At 44.4% G+C, this 20,981-nt stretch overlaps 1 protein-coding gene across 1 annotated transcript in view; it reads right to left on the minus strand.

Annotated features, from left to right (window-relative positions):
• Nucleotides 1–361: 361 nt before the first annotated feature.
• Nucleotides 362–20,981, minus strand: part of LOC146358883 (cysteine-rich venom protein TEL1-like) — a 54,789-nt gene continuing 34,169 nt past the window's right edge. The window contains exons 9-11 of the mRNA XM_084808467.1: nt 15,791–15,885; nt 14,935–15,023; nt 362–426 (exon numbers count right to left, since the gene is read on the minus strand). Coding sequence (XP_084664593.1) covers nt 362–426; nt 14,935–15,023; nt 15,791–15,885 — 249 coding nt within the window. The remainder of the gene's footprint in view (nt 427–14,934; nt 15,024–15,790; nt 15,886–20,981) is intronic.

Below are 20,981 nucleotides of genomic sequence, written 5' to 3' on the forward strand. Positions count from 1 at the left end.
AAACAGCTGAGGGAAAGCCAGGAGTACGGGGGTTAACAGTTCAGCACCCATAGCCTCTACCCCATATCCCACTTCCCATTTGTTCCACCACCCCTACCCTGTGCCATTGTCAGCAATGAACGGGGTAACAGCTTGAGTGCTCACTGGCAGAGAGGAGGTTGGGATGTCATACCAGATAGGGAGAGGAAAGCCAGCGCCCAGCACAACAAAAAGTTACAGTTTGGCCCCCACTGGGTTGCAGCAGCACAGCAAGGGCAAACAGCCCCCTTCCCCTATAGCCTCCACCCCATTTCTACCTGGCTATAGGAGTACAGGAGGAGTTAATTCCAGTTAGGGATGGGGGAAATCACCTGAGTCTGCCCTACGCCCCACTCCCTGGACCCCTGCCAGCTGCCTGCTCCTGCTCGCGCTGGGACGCGAGCTGGCCTGTTGTTCACAGGAGCCCGGCGAACAGTCACCCGCTTCCCTGATGAACCACTTCCCAGTTGGCCCCCTGGGAGCAGCTGCGTCTCTCTCTGCCAGGCACCAGCCGAGGGAGACAGGACTGCTCGGCGGCAGCGGGATGGGAAATGGCTCCTCAGGGAAGAGAGGGACACAGTTGTTGTCGGCAGCTGCAGCAGCAGCAGGGCGGGAGCCGAGAGGGAAGCACCCGGGGGCTTCCCCCTGGGTTCCCATCCTGCCGCCGCTGAGCAACCACGCCTCCCTCTGCTGGTGCCCGGCGTGGAGCGATGCAGTTGCTCTCAGCGTGCTGACTAGGAAGCGGCTTGTCGCGGAAGTGGGTGCCCGCTCACTGGGCTCCTGTGAACCAGTCTAAATAAAGGCTTTTTAAACATTACCTTTCATAATGTGTTCCTTGAGTCTTCAGAGGAGCTGCAGGAGTGATGTCTAAATTGCACTGAAGAAGTGGATATATAGCAGGAACACTTTCTTCTCTGGAAATGAGTGCTATCAAAAAAAAACACCACACACAGGAAGAAAGAATGCCAAATATATAATTGGTTTTAGGGCTTTAAACTTTCATCAGGAAATTAGTCGACTACAGCTTAAGTTGATTAATTGGTGGAAGACAATTTTAAATTAGTGCAGCTATGGGTTAAGGGCATATTTATTTGTTTTGTGATTTGGTTTGGTAAAGGAAATGGAAAAGATGGCCTTTCTTTCCAGCAATGACTTGTAACTGATTTATTAAATTGCATTTCTTCTGTATCCCCAAAACAGCCCCATGTTGAAATTTATATTTACTAGATCATTTAATTGTTTGATCAGTTAAAGAGCAGATTATTAATCAAATAAAATATAAGTAGATTTATACAATCTGATGAGAAAACAGAGTATAAATAAAATATATTTAGGGCCCAATTCTATGCATTCTTAGCCAGAAAAAAGTCCTACAATTTCCAGCATGCCCATGCTGGCTGGGACATATTGGGAGTTGTAGGCCCTTTTTCTGCCTAAACTTGCATAGGACTGTGCCTTTAATCTCTGACTACTCTATTTGTTTTCAGACTTTCAAGGGTGCAGGTTCACAGTGCTGTAGCTCATGGTCATAACTGGTTGTTGCTTATCTACCTATAGATTGGTCAATTGCCTGGAAGGGACTTAGGTGAGCTGTAGCCACTTAGTGCATACAATAAGATGTGCTACACAAGTCTTGTCAAAACCACATGCAAGAGATGTACATGCAAGCAGATAGACATTTGGAAAAGCCGAAAGGTCCACTGCCAGGCCCAAATGACCACCACATATTAGCCCACCTGACAATCAATGTTATGTCTCTGTTTGTGTCAACTAGACTCAGGATGCCTGATTACTGTATGGAAACTACCTTGGCTTGGCTTTGTCTGACATGTTTTCAGTTGACCATCCTTGACCATGAATGAATAAAAACACATGATGGATATCAGGTTGGACATTCAGTTCTCAGTGTTGGGGGTCACTGTTCCCAGTGGTGAATACATTGTGTACATTAAGGATTATTTGATAAGCAATGTAATGCTTGCTGATATTTCCTTACCACTTATGCTTTTTTAATATAGCTTCAAAGTTTTTGACATTTAGGACATCCACATTTGTTATGCAGAGATGAAACAAAGCTATAAAGTGGGTACATGGTAGTAAGGTACAGTGAAGCATGTTGATAAGTACATAACTTTAAAAAGAAGGATAAAAGTGCTTTGTTCACCCTCACCTCCCTCATTTGATCCAGCTAATAGTTGCCACAGTAAGGAGCAGAACACCCACATTTTACCTAACGAGAAGTGGACAGATATAAGAGAACCCCTAAAATACAAAGCAGCCACCAAAACCCGAAGTGTCACACACCCACCCTCAGTCACGTGCCTGCGCAGCTGTGCATTTAAATATAATGGTAAAAAAAAAGAGCAGAACGACTGCTGCAGTTTACTTCACTTCCACGGCTATGGGTCAGGGCACACAGGATTTTTCCATTGGAGAAGTCCACAGTAAATCGCGCATGTACTGCAGCAGAAGCTAATTCACAGCTGCAATGCTGCGCAGTTACGATGGAGTGAAGATTGAAAGCGGTGCCATGTAGATGGCTCCCTGGCCAAGCAAGATCTGAGATGGGAGGATACTTTGGTTGATACAGCAGCCTCAGATAAGAACTCATTGGTGGTACAGTTTATGGCACAGGATTTGATGTTAATTGTAGTAAATATTTATATACCACCAATATCTTCTCAAAATGATACTCTTGATGTTTGGCTGCATTTGGAACATCTATTGGAGGAGCTGAGTATGAGGTTCCCCAGTGTGCTGATTATATTGTTGGGTGATTTCAATGCCAGAATAGGAACATCTTTGATAAAAGTTGCTGAGCAGTGTAAACCAAAGGCTGGTTTAGTATGTTTTATAGCATCCACTCTGATTGCAAAAATTAAACTTTTTCCACCCAAGGAGAATAGCAATAGTGATGATGCTTGAAACAGGTTACGCAAAATTGCTGATAGTAAATGTTTATATACCGTCAAAGAAATCCAAGAAAGAAAATATGGGCTATTGGAAGAGTATGTTTTGGAATTGGAAAGTCTACATACCTCTGGTTAAGTTTTAGTAGCATGAGATTTTAATAGGGATGTACGAAAGTCACTTACCTTTCCGCGGATTATGTTGATGGTGGGGGGGGAGGCGTTCTGTCCCTCCCCCTGGAATCCTCGACGGGGGGAGGCGATCCGTTCCTCCCCCCCGAAATCCTCCACGGCCGGCTGTGCTCCACGGCAGTTCTGCAGAGCAGCCGGCCAGGCCCAGCCAGGCCAGAGCCATCCGCAGCCGGATTTCCGGCCGCGGAGGGCTCTGGGAAAAAACAAAAAACAAAACCGTGTACGCAAATGGCGGTGGCTACGGCCGCCGCCATTTGCGTTCCTTATTTTTGGCCATCTTAGTCTACGTAAATCTGGTTGACTAATACCAGATGTCATTTGTGTATGCACGTTTTTGTTTTTTTGTTTTTTAAGTCAGTTGTGATAGGCTACGTAAAGATTTACGTAGCCTATCACGGTGTTTTTTTAAAATCTAGCCGTGATAGGCTACGTAAATCTTTACGTAGCCTATCACGTTTTTTTGTTTTGTTTTTTTTTAAAACCTGGAAATGGCGGCGGCAGCAGCTGGTCGGAAGACTGGCTGCCGCCGCCGCTGCTGCCGAACCGCCGCTGCCGGACCCGCCGCCAGGAAGATCCGCCCCAGGTAATTCTCATCCCGGGGGGGGGCAGACCGTTCTGCCACCGATTTCGGGGGGCTGAATGTGCTGGCATTTGGCCTCCCCGAGATCCGTGGCGGAATTCTCTGACATCCCTAGATATGATTCTCCTGGAAGAGCAGTCTTAGCATTTAATTTCATTGGAGTTTTGAAGATATCAGGTAAAGTAAATCATATCATGTCTACGTAAATCTGGTAGATCTCTGGTGCTATGAAGCATAATGTTAAGAACGTTCTGGTTGGGCCAAATTAATTTAGTGATCATCAGCCTTTGATTATTGAGTTGGACTCCTTCTTTTAGTTAGTTAAGTGCTTAAATAGGAGATGCCTAAATTGGACCATGGAGCTGAATAAAAATATGTGTTAGGTATGAGGTGTTAAATGTTCTGGAGTTTAGGCTGTGCGCTTCCAGGGGAATAATAGAAATCTATTGGCCTTTATAACATCAGTGTCTCTCTTAATCAAATCGACCCTTTTTGGTTTAAAATCACATATGTAGCTGTAATCTATATAAGGGTCCTCTGTGTCTTTAAACTATTCATGTTTGTCATGGCAGCTGATCCTGATTTCTGCTATATTATGTTATCTGTTGGTATCCCTTCAGGAACAGCCATAGCTCTCTTTTTATGGCCTCTTGTCTCTCCAGTGTGATTGCTTTGAATACTTTTGATAAGATATTTTCTAGACTACGTCATGCAGAAAACAGCGCATGATGGTAGTTAGGTATACATTGTAACAATTTGTTTTGTTACTTTACAACTTTAGGGATATGATTAGGGATGTACAAAAGGTACTTACCTTTCGCGGATTATGCTGATGGTGGGGGGGGAGGCGTTCCGTCCCTCCCCCCGGAATCCTGGCCGGGGGAGGAGGTGCTCCGTTCCTCCCCCCCCACCCCAGAATCCTGGCCGGCCGGCTGTGCTCCGCAGCGATTCTGCAGAGCCGCCGGCCAGCTCTGCCAGCAGCTGGACATCCGGCCGCTGGCTAGCAGGGACACAAATGGCGGTGGCCGTAGCCATCGCCATTTGCGTCCCTGCAATCAGCCGTGATAGGCTATGTAAATGTTTACGTAGTCTATCACAGCTGATTAAAAAACAAAAACAAAACGCGCGTACGCAAATGGCGGCGCCCATGGGTGCCGCCATTTGCGTTCCTTATTTTGGCACATCTTAGTCTATGTAAACATTTACATAGACTAAGACGGCGAAAATAAGGGGAACGCAAATAGCGTAGTGTCTACGCTATTTGCGTTCCCCTTATTTTCGCTGTCTTAGTCTACATAAATGTTTACGTAGACTAAGACGTGCCAAAATAAGGAATGCAAATGGCGGCGCCCATTTGCGTATGCGCGGTTTTTTTTTTGTTTTTTTAAGTCAGCCGTGATAGGCTACGTAAAGATTTACGTAGCCTATCACGGTGTTTTTTTTAAATCTAGCCATGACAGGGTACGTAAATCTTTACGTAGCCTATCACTTTTTTTGTTTTTTTTTTTTTAAAACCTGGAAATAGCGGTGGCGGCAGCCGGTCGGAAGACCAGCCACCGCTGCTGCCGCCGCGCCGCTGCTGCCACCGCCGCCAGACCCGCCGCCGCCGCCAGGAAGATCCGCCCCAGGTAAGTCTCGTCCCGGGGGGTGGCGGGGGGGCAGACCGTTCTGCCACCAATTTCGGAGGGCCGAATGCGCTGGCATTCCCGAGATCCGTGGCGGAATTCTCTGACATCCCTAGATATGATTCTCCTGGAAGAGCAGTCTTAGCATTTAATTTCATTGGAGTTTTGAAGATATCAGGTAAAGTAAATCATATCAGTAAACCTCATCAGGTTTGCTTTCATTTACTATTCATTATTTCATTTCTTTTATGTTTTGTTGCAAAATAGAACATAGGAATTAGGAGGATCAAGGTTGGCTGTCATCTTTAACAGATAAACAAAATAAAGATAATTGGTCTATTATTCTGAAGAAGAATGAAAACAAAAATGCAATCCAGAGTTTTCATCGACAGCTGATGTGTATATATGTTCAATGTATCCTTGATCATATGGTTCCTGACCAGATAGTGATTTGTCTATGAGAACAGACTCATCAAAGGCTCCTCTACCCATAGATCACCTTCTCCCATTCCAGTATAGAAGACCAAATCCAATCTGTGTCTTGCCACATGTGTTGGGCCAGATATTATTTGAGACAGGCTCATGGTTGTCATGGTGGCCATTAAGTCCTGAGCTGCTCCACACAAGACAGTTTCAGCACAGACGTTAAAGTCTTCCAAGACTATAAGGCTTATTAAACAAATCTTGGGGTTCTCAACATCACCTCTGTCAGCTCAGGTAGAGAGACCATTAGGACGATACATAAACAGAATCTCCATGTTGGCTCAATTATCCAACACCAAGAACATACACTCAAAACTGGCCAGCTGCTGAATGGGGTATCTGGGCCCAATCTACACTCATGGTTTGTCACGCTTCCAAAGAGTTTCCCCTCCCCTGACGTTCACGCTGTATCGTTTCTGAGCTGCAAATTTTATTTGACCTGTTATCATATTCATTTCCCTGTAATACCATAATGTACAAGTAGATTTCCATTCATGTGGTCCAATGTTTCACTTTGGGTACCAGATATAGGCGTGGTGTGCTCCTAAACCTGTCCTTATACGGTTGATCTCGTGTTTGCCTACTGGCCAATCACAGCTCTCAATGCCTCCATCTGCTCTTCCGGCAGCTTCTAGCATCTGCAGCTCACTTCCCTGTGTGTTCACCCATAGTTCTCACTCCTCTCTGAGCTAATTTTTTTTTATATAGTACTTTATTCTCTTTGGACCTTCAAGGACTTGGAGAGTGTCTAGGGACAATCTAACTTCATTCCAGGCAGGCAGCACAAGGTCCTGCTTGCACAGACATATGTGCAGACAGAGAAACACACACACACACACACACACAGAGGAGAAAGGGAAGACGACAGCTTAAAATACAGCCATGTACAGATTCTGATCTTCATATTGTGCCAAAAATACAGCACATGGAAAGAGCAGTCTCTCCGAAGCTTCAAAGTTTCAGAGAGTCAAGCTGACAGGAAAAAAAAGGTAGCTTGAAAATCATCCTGGGATGTCAATCCATATTTCCTTGATCCATTGTCATCCAAAGGCTACTACACTGCTAAAAAAAAAAAATGGAGTGGATCTACAGATGTGTTTAAATCCGTTCCATCTCTGTTTTGTGCCTTGTTAGGCATCTTTAATCTTGTCCATGTTTTGCAAACCCCGTTTGCAAACTCCAGGAGGTGCATTTGCCTGTGCCTGCATCTTTTCAAGGAGGGAGGGAAATCCCAATGAAAGCAAATTCCCTTCAAGGACCCTTTCTGATTTGGAGGTGACAGAGACTGCCTTTCCCACCCGAAAAAGGAGACCCCCCCTGCCCCCCCATCAAAGCACAGAACTCATCTTTGTCCAAGTATGCACACTAAGAATCCCAGATCTGCTGCTTCACCTCAAATGGTGTGAAAAATCAAGAGGATCCTTGCCCTGGAGCCCTGCTTTTGCACCATGGCTGCGCCCATGAGTGGCACATCTGTGATTTTCCTGGTTCAGTCCATGGAGGCAGATGTGCTCTGTGATATGATGGTGTTTGGGGGGGGTGTCTTGTAAAAATCTTGAGGATCACTGGGGATCCCTGCCTCAGATCCCTGCTTTGGGGCTGTGGCAGCACACATGGTGGTTTGGGGGGTCTCCCCTTTAAAAATCATATGAAAAAATGAAGATCCTTTTTTGATTTCATGGATCCTTGTTTTACTTTCTTCCCAGTGTGTTTACTCAATGTGCCTACAGCCAATGTGTTTACTCAGAACTAAGCATTGCTGTGTTCAGTGGGATCTCGGAGAAATCTTGTGGAATTTACAGCTTAAGCCTGTGCATGTCTACTCAAAAGTAACTCCTATTGATTTCAATGAGAGTTACTCTCAGGTAGATGTGTATTAGATTGAAGGCAAGAATGCTGTCAATGGGTGTTTTTCCTCTCTGCAGGCAACCTCCCAGCAAACAACCTTTCTGGAACGCCCATGAAATTATATGGAATTCCAGGAACTGCACCTTCTTGGCCACCTCGGCCAGGGTAACCCAGAGCAGAAGCAATACTGTCCAGTTTCATTCCAGAGAGGCTTCACTGAGTCCCGTGTACACAGGCACAGGCGCACACACACGCAGGAAAACGCCCGCACGCACGCCCGCGCGCCCGCACGCACGCACAGAAAATAGGGAAGACTGACAGCTAAAAATACAGCCAGCCATGTACAGATTCTGATCTTCATATCATGCCAAAAAAAAAATGCAGCACACAGAAGGAGCAGTCCCTCCAAAGGATTGACGTTTCGGAGAGTTAAGCTGGCAGGAAAAAGAAATCACTGGGGCCAGGTGCCGAAACAGTCAACGTTGAGGTCCGTAGAACAAGGAAGGAGGGGGAGAGGGCTGGGAATTGGGAGAACCAGTAAAAAAGAGACTGCTCCCCTTCTGCGATCCACCCACTTCTACCACATTGAAGACTCTCCAATTGAACAGTATGAATCAAGGTTACGGTTTCAAGGAAGTATTGAAACGGGGAAACGGACTGAGTGTGAACAATGACATTTTAATATGATTAGATTAACAGTGGTATTCTACTGGCTTCATTGCGATTACATGCCAAGTCTAGATTGCCCCCCTGGTCAAGGAGATGGAATATTTATGGACCAAAGCTGCCCTCCCTCCCTCTCAAGCCTTAACTGGTTTTGCACCCCATACCCTGGAAGACACATTTTGGTTTACACCTTCCCTTCATACAGCCAGGTCTCTGTTATGCACATCAGGTGAGTGTTTTCTTCCTGGTGCAGATCTCAGATGATCATCCCCTTCTCCCTGACTAACCTATTATTTATCAACAGTACCTTGCGACTTGAGGGGACTACTGAAAGGCCACCACTGTTATGCAGGCTGGGCAATGGGCTGAAAGGCAAGATAGCACATAGCTGTCAAGACTTGAGATGGCCTTCCCAACAGTTGGCATCTCTGTCCCCACAACCATCATAACACTCCCTTCCCATTGTATGGTGGCCCCTCCCTCCCCAACACTCTCCTCAGACTCTTCAGCTCTGCTCAAACCCATGCTGGACCCCAAAGACACCAAAGATTAACTGAAAACCCAGTTTACTCCTGCTCCATGTTGTTCTAGCTGCTGCATCCTATTCTGTAGCATTATTACGCACATGGTCAAGGAACATCTAATTACTTTGAATGAGTTCAAATCTCCAGGGCCAGATGAACTGCATCCTAGAGTAATAAAGGAACTGGCAGAAGAGCTCTCAGAACCACTGTCTATTATCATTGAGAAATCATGGAGGACGGGTGACGTGCCAGATGACTGCAGAAGGGCTAATGTTATCCCTATCTTCAAAAATGGTAAAAAGGAGGAACCTGGGAACTACAGACCAGTCAGTCCCTGGGGAAATTCTGGAGCAGATGATAAAGCAATCCATCTGTAGGCACCTTGAAAACAATGCAGTGATTACTCAAAGCCAACATGGATTTGTCAAGAACAAATCCTGCCAGACAAATCTGATCTCATTTTTGGATCAGGTAACCTCCCTTGTGGAGTGTGGGAATGCTGTGGACATCATATACCTCGACTTCAGCAAAGCTTTCGACAAAGTGCCCCATGATATCCTGATGAGCAAACTAGCTCAAAGTGGGCTAGATGAAACAACCATCTGGTGGATCCACAGTTGGCTACAGAACTGGACTCAAAGACTGTTTAGCAATGGGATCTTATCAAACTGGGAAGAGGTAAAGAGCGGGGTACTGCAGGGCTCAGTCCTGGGCCCAGTGCTCTTCAACATTTTTATTAATGACTTGGATGAGGAGGTGCAGGGAATGCTTATCAAATCTGCAGATGACACAAAATTGAGCGGGACAGCTAATACCCTGGAAGGCAAAAACAACATTCAAAGTGATCTTAATAGGCTGGAGTGCTGGGCAGAAAACAACAGAATGACATTTAATAGGGATAAATGCCAAGTTCTGCACCTAGGAAAAAGAAAGCAAATGCACAGTTACAAGATGGCCTCAACAATACTATAAGTGAGAAGGATCTTGGAATTGTTGTAGATCATAAGCTGAAAATGATCCAACAATGTGATGTGGCTGCAAAAAAGGCAAATGCTATTTTGGGCTGCATTAATAGAAATACAGAAGTATTCCAAATCCCGGTAAGTACTAGTTCCCTTCTACTCAGCACTGGTTAGGCCTCTTCTGGAGTACTGTGTCCAGTTCTGGGTGCCACACTTTAAGAAGGATGCAGACAAGCTGGAGAGAGTTCAGAGGAGGGCAACAAAGATGATCAGGGGACTGGAAATGAAGCCCTAGGAAGAGAGACTGAAAGAACTGGGCATGTTTAGCCTTGAGAAGAGAAGACTGAGGGGAGATAGGATAGCGCTCTTCAATTATTTGAGAGGTTTTCACAGAGAGGAAGGCCAGGATCTCTTCTCGATCATCCCAGAGGGCAGGACACAGAATAATGGGCTCAAGTAACAGGAAGCCAGATTCCAGTTGAACATCAGGAAAAACTTCCTGACTGTTACAGCAATACGACAATGTAACCAATTCCCTAGGGAGGTAGTGGGCTCTTCCACACTGGAGGCATTCAAGATGAAGCCAGACAGCCATCTGTCAGGGATGCTTTGACTTAGATTCCTGAAATGGGCAGGGGGCTGGACTCGATGGTCTTATAGGCCCCTTCCAACCCTACTATACTATGATTCTATGATTAAACTAAATGGGCATCTGATTGGCACCGGGATGGGAGACCACTGGGAGTCCCATGTAAACGACAGTGAGCTTTCTAAAAAAACAGTGGGATATAAGCCTCAGAAATATACCTGGCAGGAATATGTCATCTGACCAGGGGGGGGGGGGAGTGGGGAGGCCCTCTTCTCAAGACATCATTGTGCAAGGCTGCAAATTCATTGTGTGTGAGAGAGGGAGAGGGAGAGAGAGAGAGAGAACTGATGCTGGAGAGTAAGATTGGCTCTTTGAGCTGTCCCCTCCCTTCCAATGGCCTGAATCTGATTTCTTTTCCAAAACTAGTCAGCTACACTGTTCAGAGCAATGCCTCTTTTCTGCCAGCTTCAGGCAGCACTCTAGTGAGGCCATTTACTACTTTCTTGTTCATTCACTTATAAAATGTATTTTAAAAATTCATTCAGTTACACTTTATTTGGGAGAAAAAGGGAAATAGTATTTGTGCACTCACAATCTATCATAAAATGGAGATAATATTATTTTTAAAGCCATGTTCTCAATAACTCTCATCACCACACGAAATGCTTGCTGTAATGACTTGGCCCTTAACTGAGCTGATTTTTCTTTCTCAGATGTTAGAGAATTAAGAGCAATCATGAACTGGCATCAGTTAAGTTCCAAAATGTATGTGTTTGGCAAAATTACTTTCATTTCTACAACCAGCAAAACGTCCTGAGGCAAAAAAATAAAAGAAAGAAACTTAACACTTCATGCCCAATAGCGTTTTTAAGTTTATTTCAGCTCTTGCTTAATTTAAGCAATAAAACAAAGCAAGAAAATAATGGAAATGCCATTCTGGAGTTCCAAGCACATTTCAGTTAACATCCAGCATTCAGAATAAGGACTAGTTTACTGAACAACATATAGCACAGCAGATACTTCAATTACTGCTTTGCCAACAACTGAAACCTTGAAGTCAGAATTTGGTGGGGAAAATACTGGTGAACATTTTGCAATATTCAGATACTTAGCTTTGAAGGATTCAAAACATTTTCTAAAGCAGTGTAATAAACCAATAAAAAGAGGTGTTGATAAAGTTATCTTCTTTGCAAATGACTCTTGAAAATGCTGTTTTTTTCCACCAATAATTTCAAATGCCAAATTCTGACAAAGTTTAGGGGAAAAAATAAGTTTGCTTTTCATGCTTTTTTAAGCACTGCTTTTTTAATTGTCTTCCTCAGTTAAAAAAAGTTATATTAAAATCAATCTTGTGTTGCTCATGTGTAAATTACAGAATCCCTGATGGGCATCTACAGGTGGCTTTGCACATATTTTGGATTATTGTATTTTCACAGGAAAACAAATTTATCACCTCTCTGCAGTTCAGTTTTTCGTCAAAATAGTTGCATGGCTTGGCTGCAAGGAATAAACACAAAACGAAGTTAGGTGCAAAAGGAAACACCACTTCCAAAAATATTTATTACTCTCCCCTCTTGTTTGCACAATACATTATATAAGCTTCCTATGAATTGACTTATATTTGCTTGCCTCTTTGTGAAGCACTCTGTCCTAAAAGACAGGGCCCCTGCCATGGTCATTTAACTATTAAGGGCACAATCCAAGGGGTTGCACTCTGGGTACTCATGAGCCCCCAGACTTGGAGGCTTATGGGTATCCTAGGCAGAGAGGGAAGCACCTCACACCTCCCATGCTGCCTTTTAGCTGGACAGGAGATTTCACCTGTCTAGCGGAGGCTTTGGGGAGGGCGAAGGAAGGAGGCTGAAGCAGCAATAGGAAAAGGCGTAAGCCAGCTGCCCCAGCCTCTTCCCCCCCTCACGCCCAGGAATGCTCCCTTTCCCCCACCGCCACACTCTGTTTACCAAGTGCGGAGAGGCAGCCAGCCTGGTTCTCTCTGTGCTGGCTATGAGGGGCGGGATTGGGGAGCACGGTTTCTGGCTCCAAGTTCGGAGCCCTTTCTTTGAGTGGATCCAGGACTCTCAAAAATCCTATGTCCCCCAGACACTGTCTAGGGGACATAGGAATGCTCCCTAAATTTATTTCTGTAACATACTTTATTTGGATCTGTCCTTGAAAATATTCAGAAGTGGTGGTGCATAATGCTGTACCCAACGTAGGAGTAACTGCAAATCGAAGGAACGATCTCAGGGCTCAACTCCACTGGCTTCTTGTCTGTTTCTAAGTTAAACTGAAGGTGTTAATTGCTGTAATTCCTTCCAAGAACTTTCCAAGAGGGGCCAGTCTTCACTGCAGTGCATTGAGATTTGTTTTCAGCTTCTATCTGCTTTTCCTGAAATTGGCTTAGCTCCATCAGGGGCATACAAAGCAAGAAAAAGCGGACTATGCACCTCCCAAATAAACCGCTGTCACAGGTCACACTGCACTTTCATCTGCCTTACTTTTGGGTAGGTCGGGCAGAGCCCCCCAGTTGAAATGATGTCATCAACCACCGGTGAGAGGCATGTTACCCGCCCCCCTTGCTCCCTGGGTGCATCAGAAAAAGCAGCAGAGCCTTCTAACCCGAAAATTTCCTACACTCCCACCCAGTGTGTGTGTGTCATCAAGAGATCTACTTGTCTGCCTTCTTTCTGCACAGGAACAAGACTTCCACAGCCAGATAGAGCCATACTGTGATATCGCCCACACAGAATTGTTCTAAATCCCTATTGCGATATAGTGATTTAGAGCTATTCCCTATCTGTGAAATTGCTATTGCAGGGCTTCAGAGTGGTGAATTTGGTTGTCTTTAGGGTTTCACTAGTATTTTGTACAATTGTGCTTCAGTGTTTCCTGTTTTTCTCTGCCTTTGGTTGTCCACTTTCCTAAGCCCTTGAAATGAAAAGTTGGTGGGATAGAGAAAGGAGTAGCAGCCCTGATTCCACCAAAGCACACCGTAATGAGACCCCAAAGTAGTGTGATTTCGACACCAGTTCAGTGTTTTCAGGAGATTTGGAGGGCTTAATCTGGAAAAGACTGCAGGAGAAAAGGGAAACACAGAGAAAAGAGCTGTAGGCTAAAGCCCCACTGGCCTTGATCCCCAAAGGACACACCACAGCCCAGGAAGGAGCAAAAGGGAAGGGGGAATACAGCTGGCAAGTTCCCAGTAACGAGAAGCTCTAGTAGAGTAATTTCAACGTTGTGGCATGTTGCAACAGCGATTTAGCGATTTTCTGGGATTTCAGGGGATTACAGGGTTAAAAAATGATCAACTGGGGCAGGGAGATAGAAAATTCAAGGAAGGTACAGAGAATGAAGCCTCCAAAGTGAGCTGCCAGAGGTGTGATATAGCAAGATAGTGGGGGGGAAAGAGTGAAGGCTACTTTGAAGCCACGCTATCTCAGGACTGCAGTCTACTACTGAAGAAAGAAGACATGTGAATGGCAAAGCAGAGAGCACTATGGAGAGGCAGAAACACTAGTAGGGCAAATAACTACTGTGGGGCAAGGAACCGGACCTGCTTCCTTCACACGCTACCGATAAGTGGCAGCAAATCAAAACAATACTGGGAAAAGGGAAGGCATCACCCACTGACTGAGGTCACAGCCACCTGGCTGAAGGACACACTGCTGGCACACCCGTCAGGTTGGGTTTAATGAGGAGGAATGAGGCACACTGCAGCTGAACTGCTTGGGAGTCGCATTTAAAAAAAAACACACACAGTAAACCTCCTCTCCGAAAATGCAGAGTTTATAGAGGGAAGCAGCAGTGTTGCTGCAGATTGGTGACGACATCATGTGTCATAAATGGCCTCAAACTGTTTCCCCTCTGCACGTAAAGATTAGCCCAAGGTCTTGCTTTAGGGTTCTGCTTCTTTGGGAGGTCCATTGCGCAGTTGCTCAAAATATAGCCTTCTTTGACCTGGTTCACATGATCACCGCAGCCCACCATGGCTTATTAGGTATGGTGGGTTGTAGCACCCATGGGCACCAAATTGGCAATCCACGGGTGGTTTTAGGGTTGCGGGTGGCTTGTCAACCACCCCAACAACCCACCTTTGCCTGGTTTGCACACAGCAAGAAGCTACAGTGCAACACTGCTGTGACCCAAATATTCAGGATGGGGGCTGCCCCTACAATGAAAAGCCTTGTGGAAAAATTCACCTGTGGCGGCTTCTTGTTACGTGCAGACCAGGCCTTTGTCTGCAACCCTAAACATGGGTACTCACAAATAAGATTTTCAGTGGAGCTTACTCCCAGATAAGTGGTACAGGAGTGCAGCCTAAATGATAGAATTTACTCCCAGGGAAACTCACCAGACTAGATCATGATATAATGTTAGATGACTATAAGAAATAGCACAGATGACTGCCCACCTCCTCCCTGCAAAGGCCCTAGGTGTGCAAGAGATTTGAGTTATTTACTACATTTATCACTGCTACTTTAGAAGAGGACTAATATTATCCAAAGAAGTTGTTTTATATCATATCACCAATAACTTACTGCAGAGTTTATCCTCACAGCTGCTAGGGCACTCTCCACATGATGGGCCTTCTTTGTAGGGTGTTGCAACAGCCTCTGCTAGGTTTCCTCTGAAATTGCAAAGCAATGCAATCTATTGATGGTCAAGGTACACTTCTTTTAAATTATAAGGATACCACGCAGAATGACTTCAAAAGCCTAGGGCCAAACCAAAAGCTGCAGGTTTGTTTGTTCTTTAAAACTTTAAGTAGCAGCCACATGGGGGGGAGGGGGAGCTGATTAGGATTGCCAAATTGCAGGCATAGAAATTATTTCCTGCCAATAGTGTATTACCTTCTTAAATCAATAGTTCAAAAGTACTTTGAGCTCTGTTTGTCCCCCCCCCCCCATCCCATATAAGAATTTGCCTCCCCCCACCTGGGTGACTTCTGTGTGGGGACGAGTAGTCCTGCAAAAGGAGAGGGTATATTCAGCTCAGCTTTCGTTTTAACCATTCTTTCATATTCACAAGTCTCACCTCATCTCAACTGTATCTAGATTACAACCTGTATATTACTACAACCTGTGCTTTGTAGTGGAGCCATCATAACTTGCTAAATCACAGGGCTTCCCTCCAAGAGGATTTTGCAATAAATTTTGTATGGGTTTTGGAAATCCAACATGAAAGTTGAACTTCCCCTAATCCCTACGCATAAGAACTGCTCCACTTATCTTCCAGGTCAGCAGATTGGCAAGTGCATTCCTCCCCTTGTACACAGATCCATTTCCTCTGTTGAAATGTATGGGAAAGCCCCAGCACACAGTATGTGCATCACCACACATATTGGGCTCTTGAACATGGTAAATTAAGAACATTTTATCCAGTAATGATACTTACACAGGGCAGTAAAGGCATGCATACAAGAAATTGTACTCATTATGTTCGCAGAAGGCAAGTGCACATCCAACCTTATGTGAATTATACCAAATCATCTATGAAAATAACAAGAAAGAGTACATTAACATTACATTGTAATGCAGAGTCCAAGTTTGTGTAATCTTTGTAATAGAAAGCTAGGGTTTTTAAAGTAATATGAAGTATATCCAATCAGCTTCAAGGAGAAAGGATTCTTCTTAAGCCATATAATGTAAATTTTGAATTACATTTTGATCTTTCTCATACCCTACACAGTGGCAATCCTGATTTCCTGGCAATTGTAATGTATGCTACTCATGTTTCTCTTTTTAGGCTTAGATGTGAAGCATTTTAGAATGTACATGTAAAAATGTAATGGGTCTCTGGCTGAGGAACAGTGGTAGCAACTGACTACCCCGAGTGATAGCTTGGTAGCTGTACACATGGAATTCGAGGAGGGACCCTCACTATGAGAAAAGAGCTGGATAAGGCCTACATTCATTCCTAATTGCAGCTGCTTCCCCTGGTTTCATCCAGATTAATGGAGTGTTCAAATTTACTATAGCGTATTGCAAGTAGCTTCTGGTACAAACTATTTCAGTCCTGAGACACAAAAAGAAATAAAATTTTTTTTTACTTGAATAGCAGGGCATTGCTGGGAACAATTATACCGAATTTTCTTTGGCAGCTTGGCTGCCATTTTCTTTTTTTCCTTAAAAAAAAGTTTAGGTTTTACTGTAATTTAAACCAAACAATACAAACAATACAACTCTGTGTCTGAGTTTCTTTCAGATAGTTTGCTCATAGAAGGGATCACTACAATGAAAGAACATGTGGGTAGTTCCCACCTCAGCTCATGAGTCAGAACTGACTTCCTTGTGATAGTGCTGACCAATATTCTGCTTCTTCCACATCAGATATGAATCTGCCAAGGTGCTCTTCTGTTATCCTATTGATTTGTAAAAGAAATAAACTTGCCAAACTGAAAAGTAAGTGTCTGGCTTCATTCGTCCTTTAGTTAGGCAAATATGGTGAATTCTTTTTCTGCCATGTTGTTGTTCAGTCGTTCAGTCATGTCTGACTCTTCGTGACCCCATGGACCATAGCACGCCAGGCCTTCCTGTCCTGCGCTCTCTCCCGGAGTGTGCTCAACTCCATATTCATTGCATTGGTGATGCTATCTAGCCATCTCATCCTCTGCCGTCCCCTTCTCCTTTTGCCTTCAGTCTTTCTTTCCCAGCATCAGGGTCTTTTCCAGAGAGTTTTCTCTTCGCATTAGGTGGCCAAAATATTTGAGCTTCAGCCTCAGTATCTGTCCTTCCAATGAGCACTCAGGGTTGATTTCCTTTAGGATGGACTGATTTGACCTCCTTGCAGTCCAGGGGACTTGTAAGAGTCTTCTCCAGCACCACAGTTCGAAAGCATCAATTCTTCGGCACTCAGCCTTCCTGATAGTCCAGCTCTCACAGCCATACATTACTACTGGGAAAACCATAGCTTTGATTATACGGACCTTTGTCGGCAAGGTGATGTCACTGCTTCTTACTATGCTGTCTAGGTTTGCCATAGCTTTCCTGCCAAGGAGCAAGCGTCTTTTAATTTCATGGCTACAGTCACCGTCTGCGGTGATCTTGGAGACCAAGAAAGTAAAATCTGTCACAGCTTCCATTTCTTCCCCTTCTATATGCCAGGAAGTGATGGGGCCAGATGCCATTATCTTCGTTTTTTTAATGTTGAGTTTCAAACCAGCTTTTGCACTCTCCTCTTTCACCCTCAACAAGAGGCTCTTTAGATCCTCTTCGCTTTCTGCCATTAGGGTGGTATTGTCTGCATATCGGAGGTTGTTGATAATTCTTCCAACAATCTTAATTCCGACCTGTGATTCATCCAACCCGGCGTTTCTCATGATGTACTCTGCATATAAGTTAAATAAGCAGGGTGACAATATGCAGCCTTGTCGTACTCCTTTCCCAATTGTGAACCACTCGGTTGTTCCATGTCGGGTTCTTACTGTTGCTTCTTGACCCTCGTACAGGTTTCTCAGGAGACAGGTAAGGTGGTCTGGTACTCCCATCACTTTAAGAATTTGCCACAGTTTGTTGTGATCCACACAATCAAAGGCTTTAGCGTAGTCAATGAAGCAGAAATAGACGTTTTTCTGGAATTCTCTTGCTTTCTCCATGATCCAGTGAATGTTGGCGATTTGATCTCTAGTTCCTCTGCCTCTTCGAAACCCAGCTTGTACTTCCGGTAGTTCTCAGTTCACATACTGCTGAAGCCTAGCTTGTAGGATTTTGAGCATCACCTTGCTGGCATGTGAAATGAGCGCAATTGTGCGGTAGTTTGAACACTCTTTGGCGTTGCTCTTCTTTGGAATTGGAATGTAAACTGACCTTTTCCAGTCTTGCGGCCATTGTTGAGTGTTCCAAATTTGTTGGCATATTGAATGCAGCACTTTCACAGCAGCGTCTTTTAGGATTTTAAATAGCTCAGCTGGAATACTGTCATCTCCGCTAGCTTTGTTGTTACTAATGCTTCCTAAGGCCCACTTGACTTCACTCTCTAGGATGTCCGGCTGAAGTTCAGTGACCGCACTATCATGGCTATCAGGGACATTCAGATCTTTCCTGTATAGTTCTTCTGTGTATTCTTTCCACCTCTTCTTAATCTCATCTGCTTCGGTTAGGTCCCTGCCTTCTTTGTCCTTTATCATGTCCGTCTTTGCACAAAATGTTCCCTTGAGATCTCCAATTTTCTTGAAGAGATCTCTAGTCTTTCCCATTCTGTTGTTTTCCTCGATTTCTTTGCATTGTTCATTTAAGAAGGCCTTCTTGTCTCTCCTTGCTATTCTCTGGAACTCTGCATTCAGTTGGATATACCTTCCCCTTTCTCCCTTGCTTTTCGCTTCCCTTCTTTCCTTAGCTACTTGTAAAGCCTCATCAGACAGCCAGACTTTCTTGCATTTCTTTTTCTTTGGGATGGATTTCGTTGCTGCCTCCTGAACAATGTTACGGACCTCCGTCCATAGTTCCTCAGGCACTCTGTCTATCAGGTCTAATCCCTGAAATCTTTCCTCACCTCCACTGTATATTCATAAGGGATATGATTTAGGTCATACCTGAATGGTTTAGTGGTTTTCCCTACGTTCTTCAATTTAAGCTGAAATTTTGCAACAAGAAGCTCATGATCTGAGCCACAGTCAGCTCCAGGTCTTGTTTTTACTGACTGTATAGAGCTTCTCCATTTTGGCTGCAAAGGACATAATCAATCTGATTTCGATATTGACCATCTGGTGATGTCCATGTGTAGAGTCGTCTCTTGTGCTGTTGGAAAAGAGTGTTTGCTATGATCAGCGTGTTCTTGTGGCAAAACTCTATTAGCTTTTGTCCTGCTTCATTTTGTACACCAAGGCCATGCCTGCCTGTTATCCCGGTGATTTCTTGACTTCCTACTTTGGCATTCCAATCCCCTATGATGAAGAGGACATCTTTTTTTGGTGTTAGTTCTAGAAGGTGTTGTAGGTCTTCATAGAACCGATCAACCTCAGCTTCTTCGGCATCAGTGGTTGGGGCATAGACTTGAATTACCGTGATGTTGAATGGTTTGCCTTGGATTCGTACTGAGATCATTCTATCATTTTTAAGATTGTACCCCAGTACTGCTTTTCCTACCCTTTTGTTGACTATGAGTGCTACTCCATTTCTTCTAAGGGATTCTTGCCCACAGTAGTAGATATGATGGTCACCTGAATTAAATTCGGCCATGCCTGTCCATTTTAGTTCGCTGATTCCCAAGATGTCGATGTTCAGTCTTGCCATCTCATGTTTGACCACCTCCAGCTTACCTTGATTCATTGATCTTAGTAGTCTATAGATATTTCCTCTGTATCCTTCCAATGCTTTGCTAGAACACACCTGACAGTCACTATCAAGAATAAAATTAACTCCTTATGTGATATTTTCTCTTTCTCCCAATCAAAAATATTAAGAAGGGCAATTGTAGGGTCTTTTGATATATGTTGCCCCATACCTGAGGCAATCTCTTGAAAAACTGTAACCCAGAATATTCTCATTACTGGGCACGTCAACCACATTATTGCATGGAATCCAGTGGGTGCTTATGCCCATGCCGATTCTGTTGTGCAAGTGGTGGGTCCTGGCAATTCTGTTGCGCAAGCAGGACCCACTCCTCATGCAACAGAGATTTAGTGCTTCCCAGAGGAAGCCCTGAAACAGTTGAAATGCTGCTTTCTCAATTGGGGCAGGTTGGCAGAGGTCCCTTATGTGGGCTCCACTGACTGACCTGCCCTGTTCCAGAAATGAGCATTTTGCTCACTTCCAGTTGCCCCAGAAGTGCTAAATCTTTGTTCTGCAAGTGGTAGGCACCACTTGTGAATGGAAATTGGTGGGGTGCAAGAGAATCGGCAGAGACATAAGCACCCAGTTGGATTCTGCTCATATATTTATTTTTATTTATTATATTTTTGATCTGCCCAATAACCAATACTCTCTCAAAGGATTACAAAGAGCTAAAAGACTGAAATGATATACAAACAGTTAAAAATATAAAATATAATACAAATATTTAAAAGAATAAAATACAAAACAAAACAAAAAGCACAGGAATAGCCATAAAAATCTAGAACTCGATCTCTAAAATCTAGAACTCGATCTCTGAAATGCCTAGGAGAAAAAAAAGATCTTTGCCCAGTGCTGAAAAGATAGAAGCGTAAGTGTCAGGCAAATCTCGGGTGCCACAACTGAGACGGCCCTCTCTCTTGCAGCCACCTGCCTAGCTTCCTTTGGCAGGGGCACCCAAAGGGCATCTCTGAGGACGACCTAGTGTGCACTTCCAAACATGTGCATCCCCCCCCCCATGCATTTTCATGCTCTAGCCTATGGGGGTGGAAGTGTACACCTGGGGTGCATTCTTGCAAAAGTGCACTTTTTTTGTTTGAAAATGTGCACTTTTCCCATTAAAAAAAAAAGATGCTTATATTTGAGAGCAAGAATGAGGCAAGTTGAGCAGCAAGGTGGAAAATGGAAAACCTCAACATGCTCAAACACCGCTTGTTCTCCCATCCCTACTTTAAAGGGCAACACTAACACTTGGATTAGGCTCAGAAATAGACTGACATCAGGATTGCGGTCAGACCGGGGACGGGGAACTCTGC

Source organism: Heloderma suspectum, chromosome 1, assembly GCF_057233095.1.
Source record: "Heloderma suspectum isolate Gila_16-S chromosome 1, 16-S_ref, whole genome shotgun sequence".
Lineage (NCBI taxonomy): Eukaryota > Metazoa > Chordata > Lepidosauria > Squamata > Helodermatidae > Heloderma > Heloderma suspectum.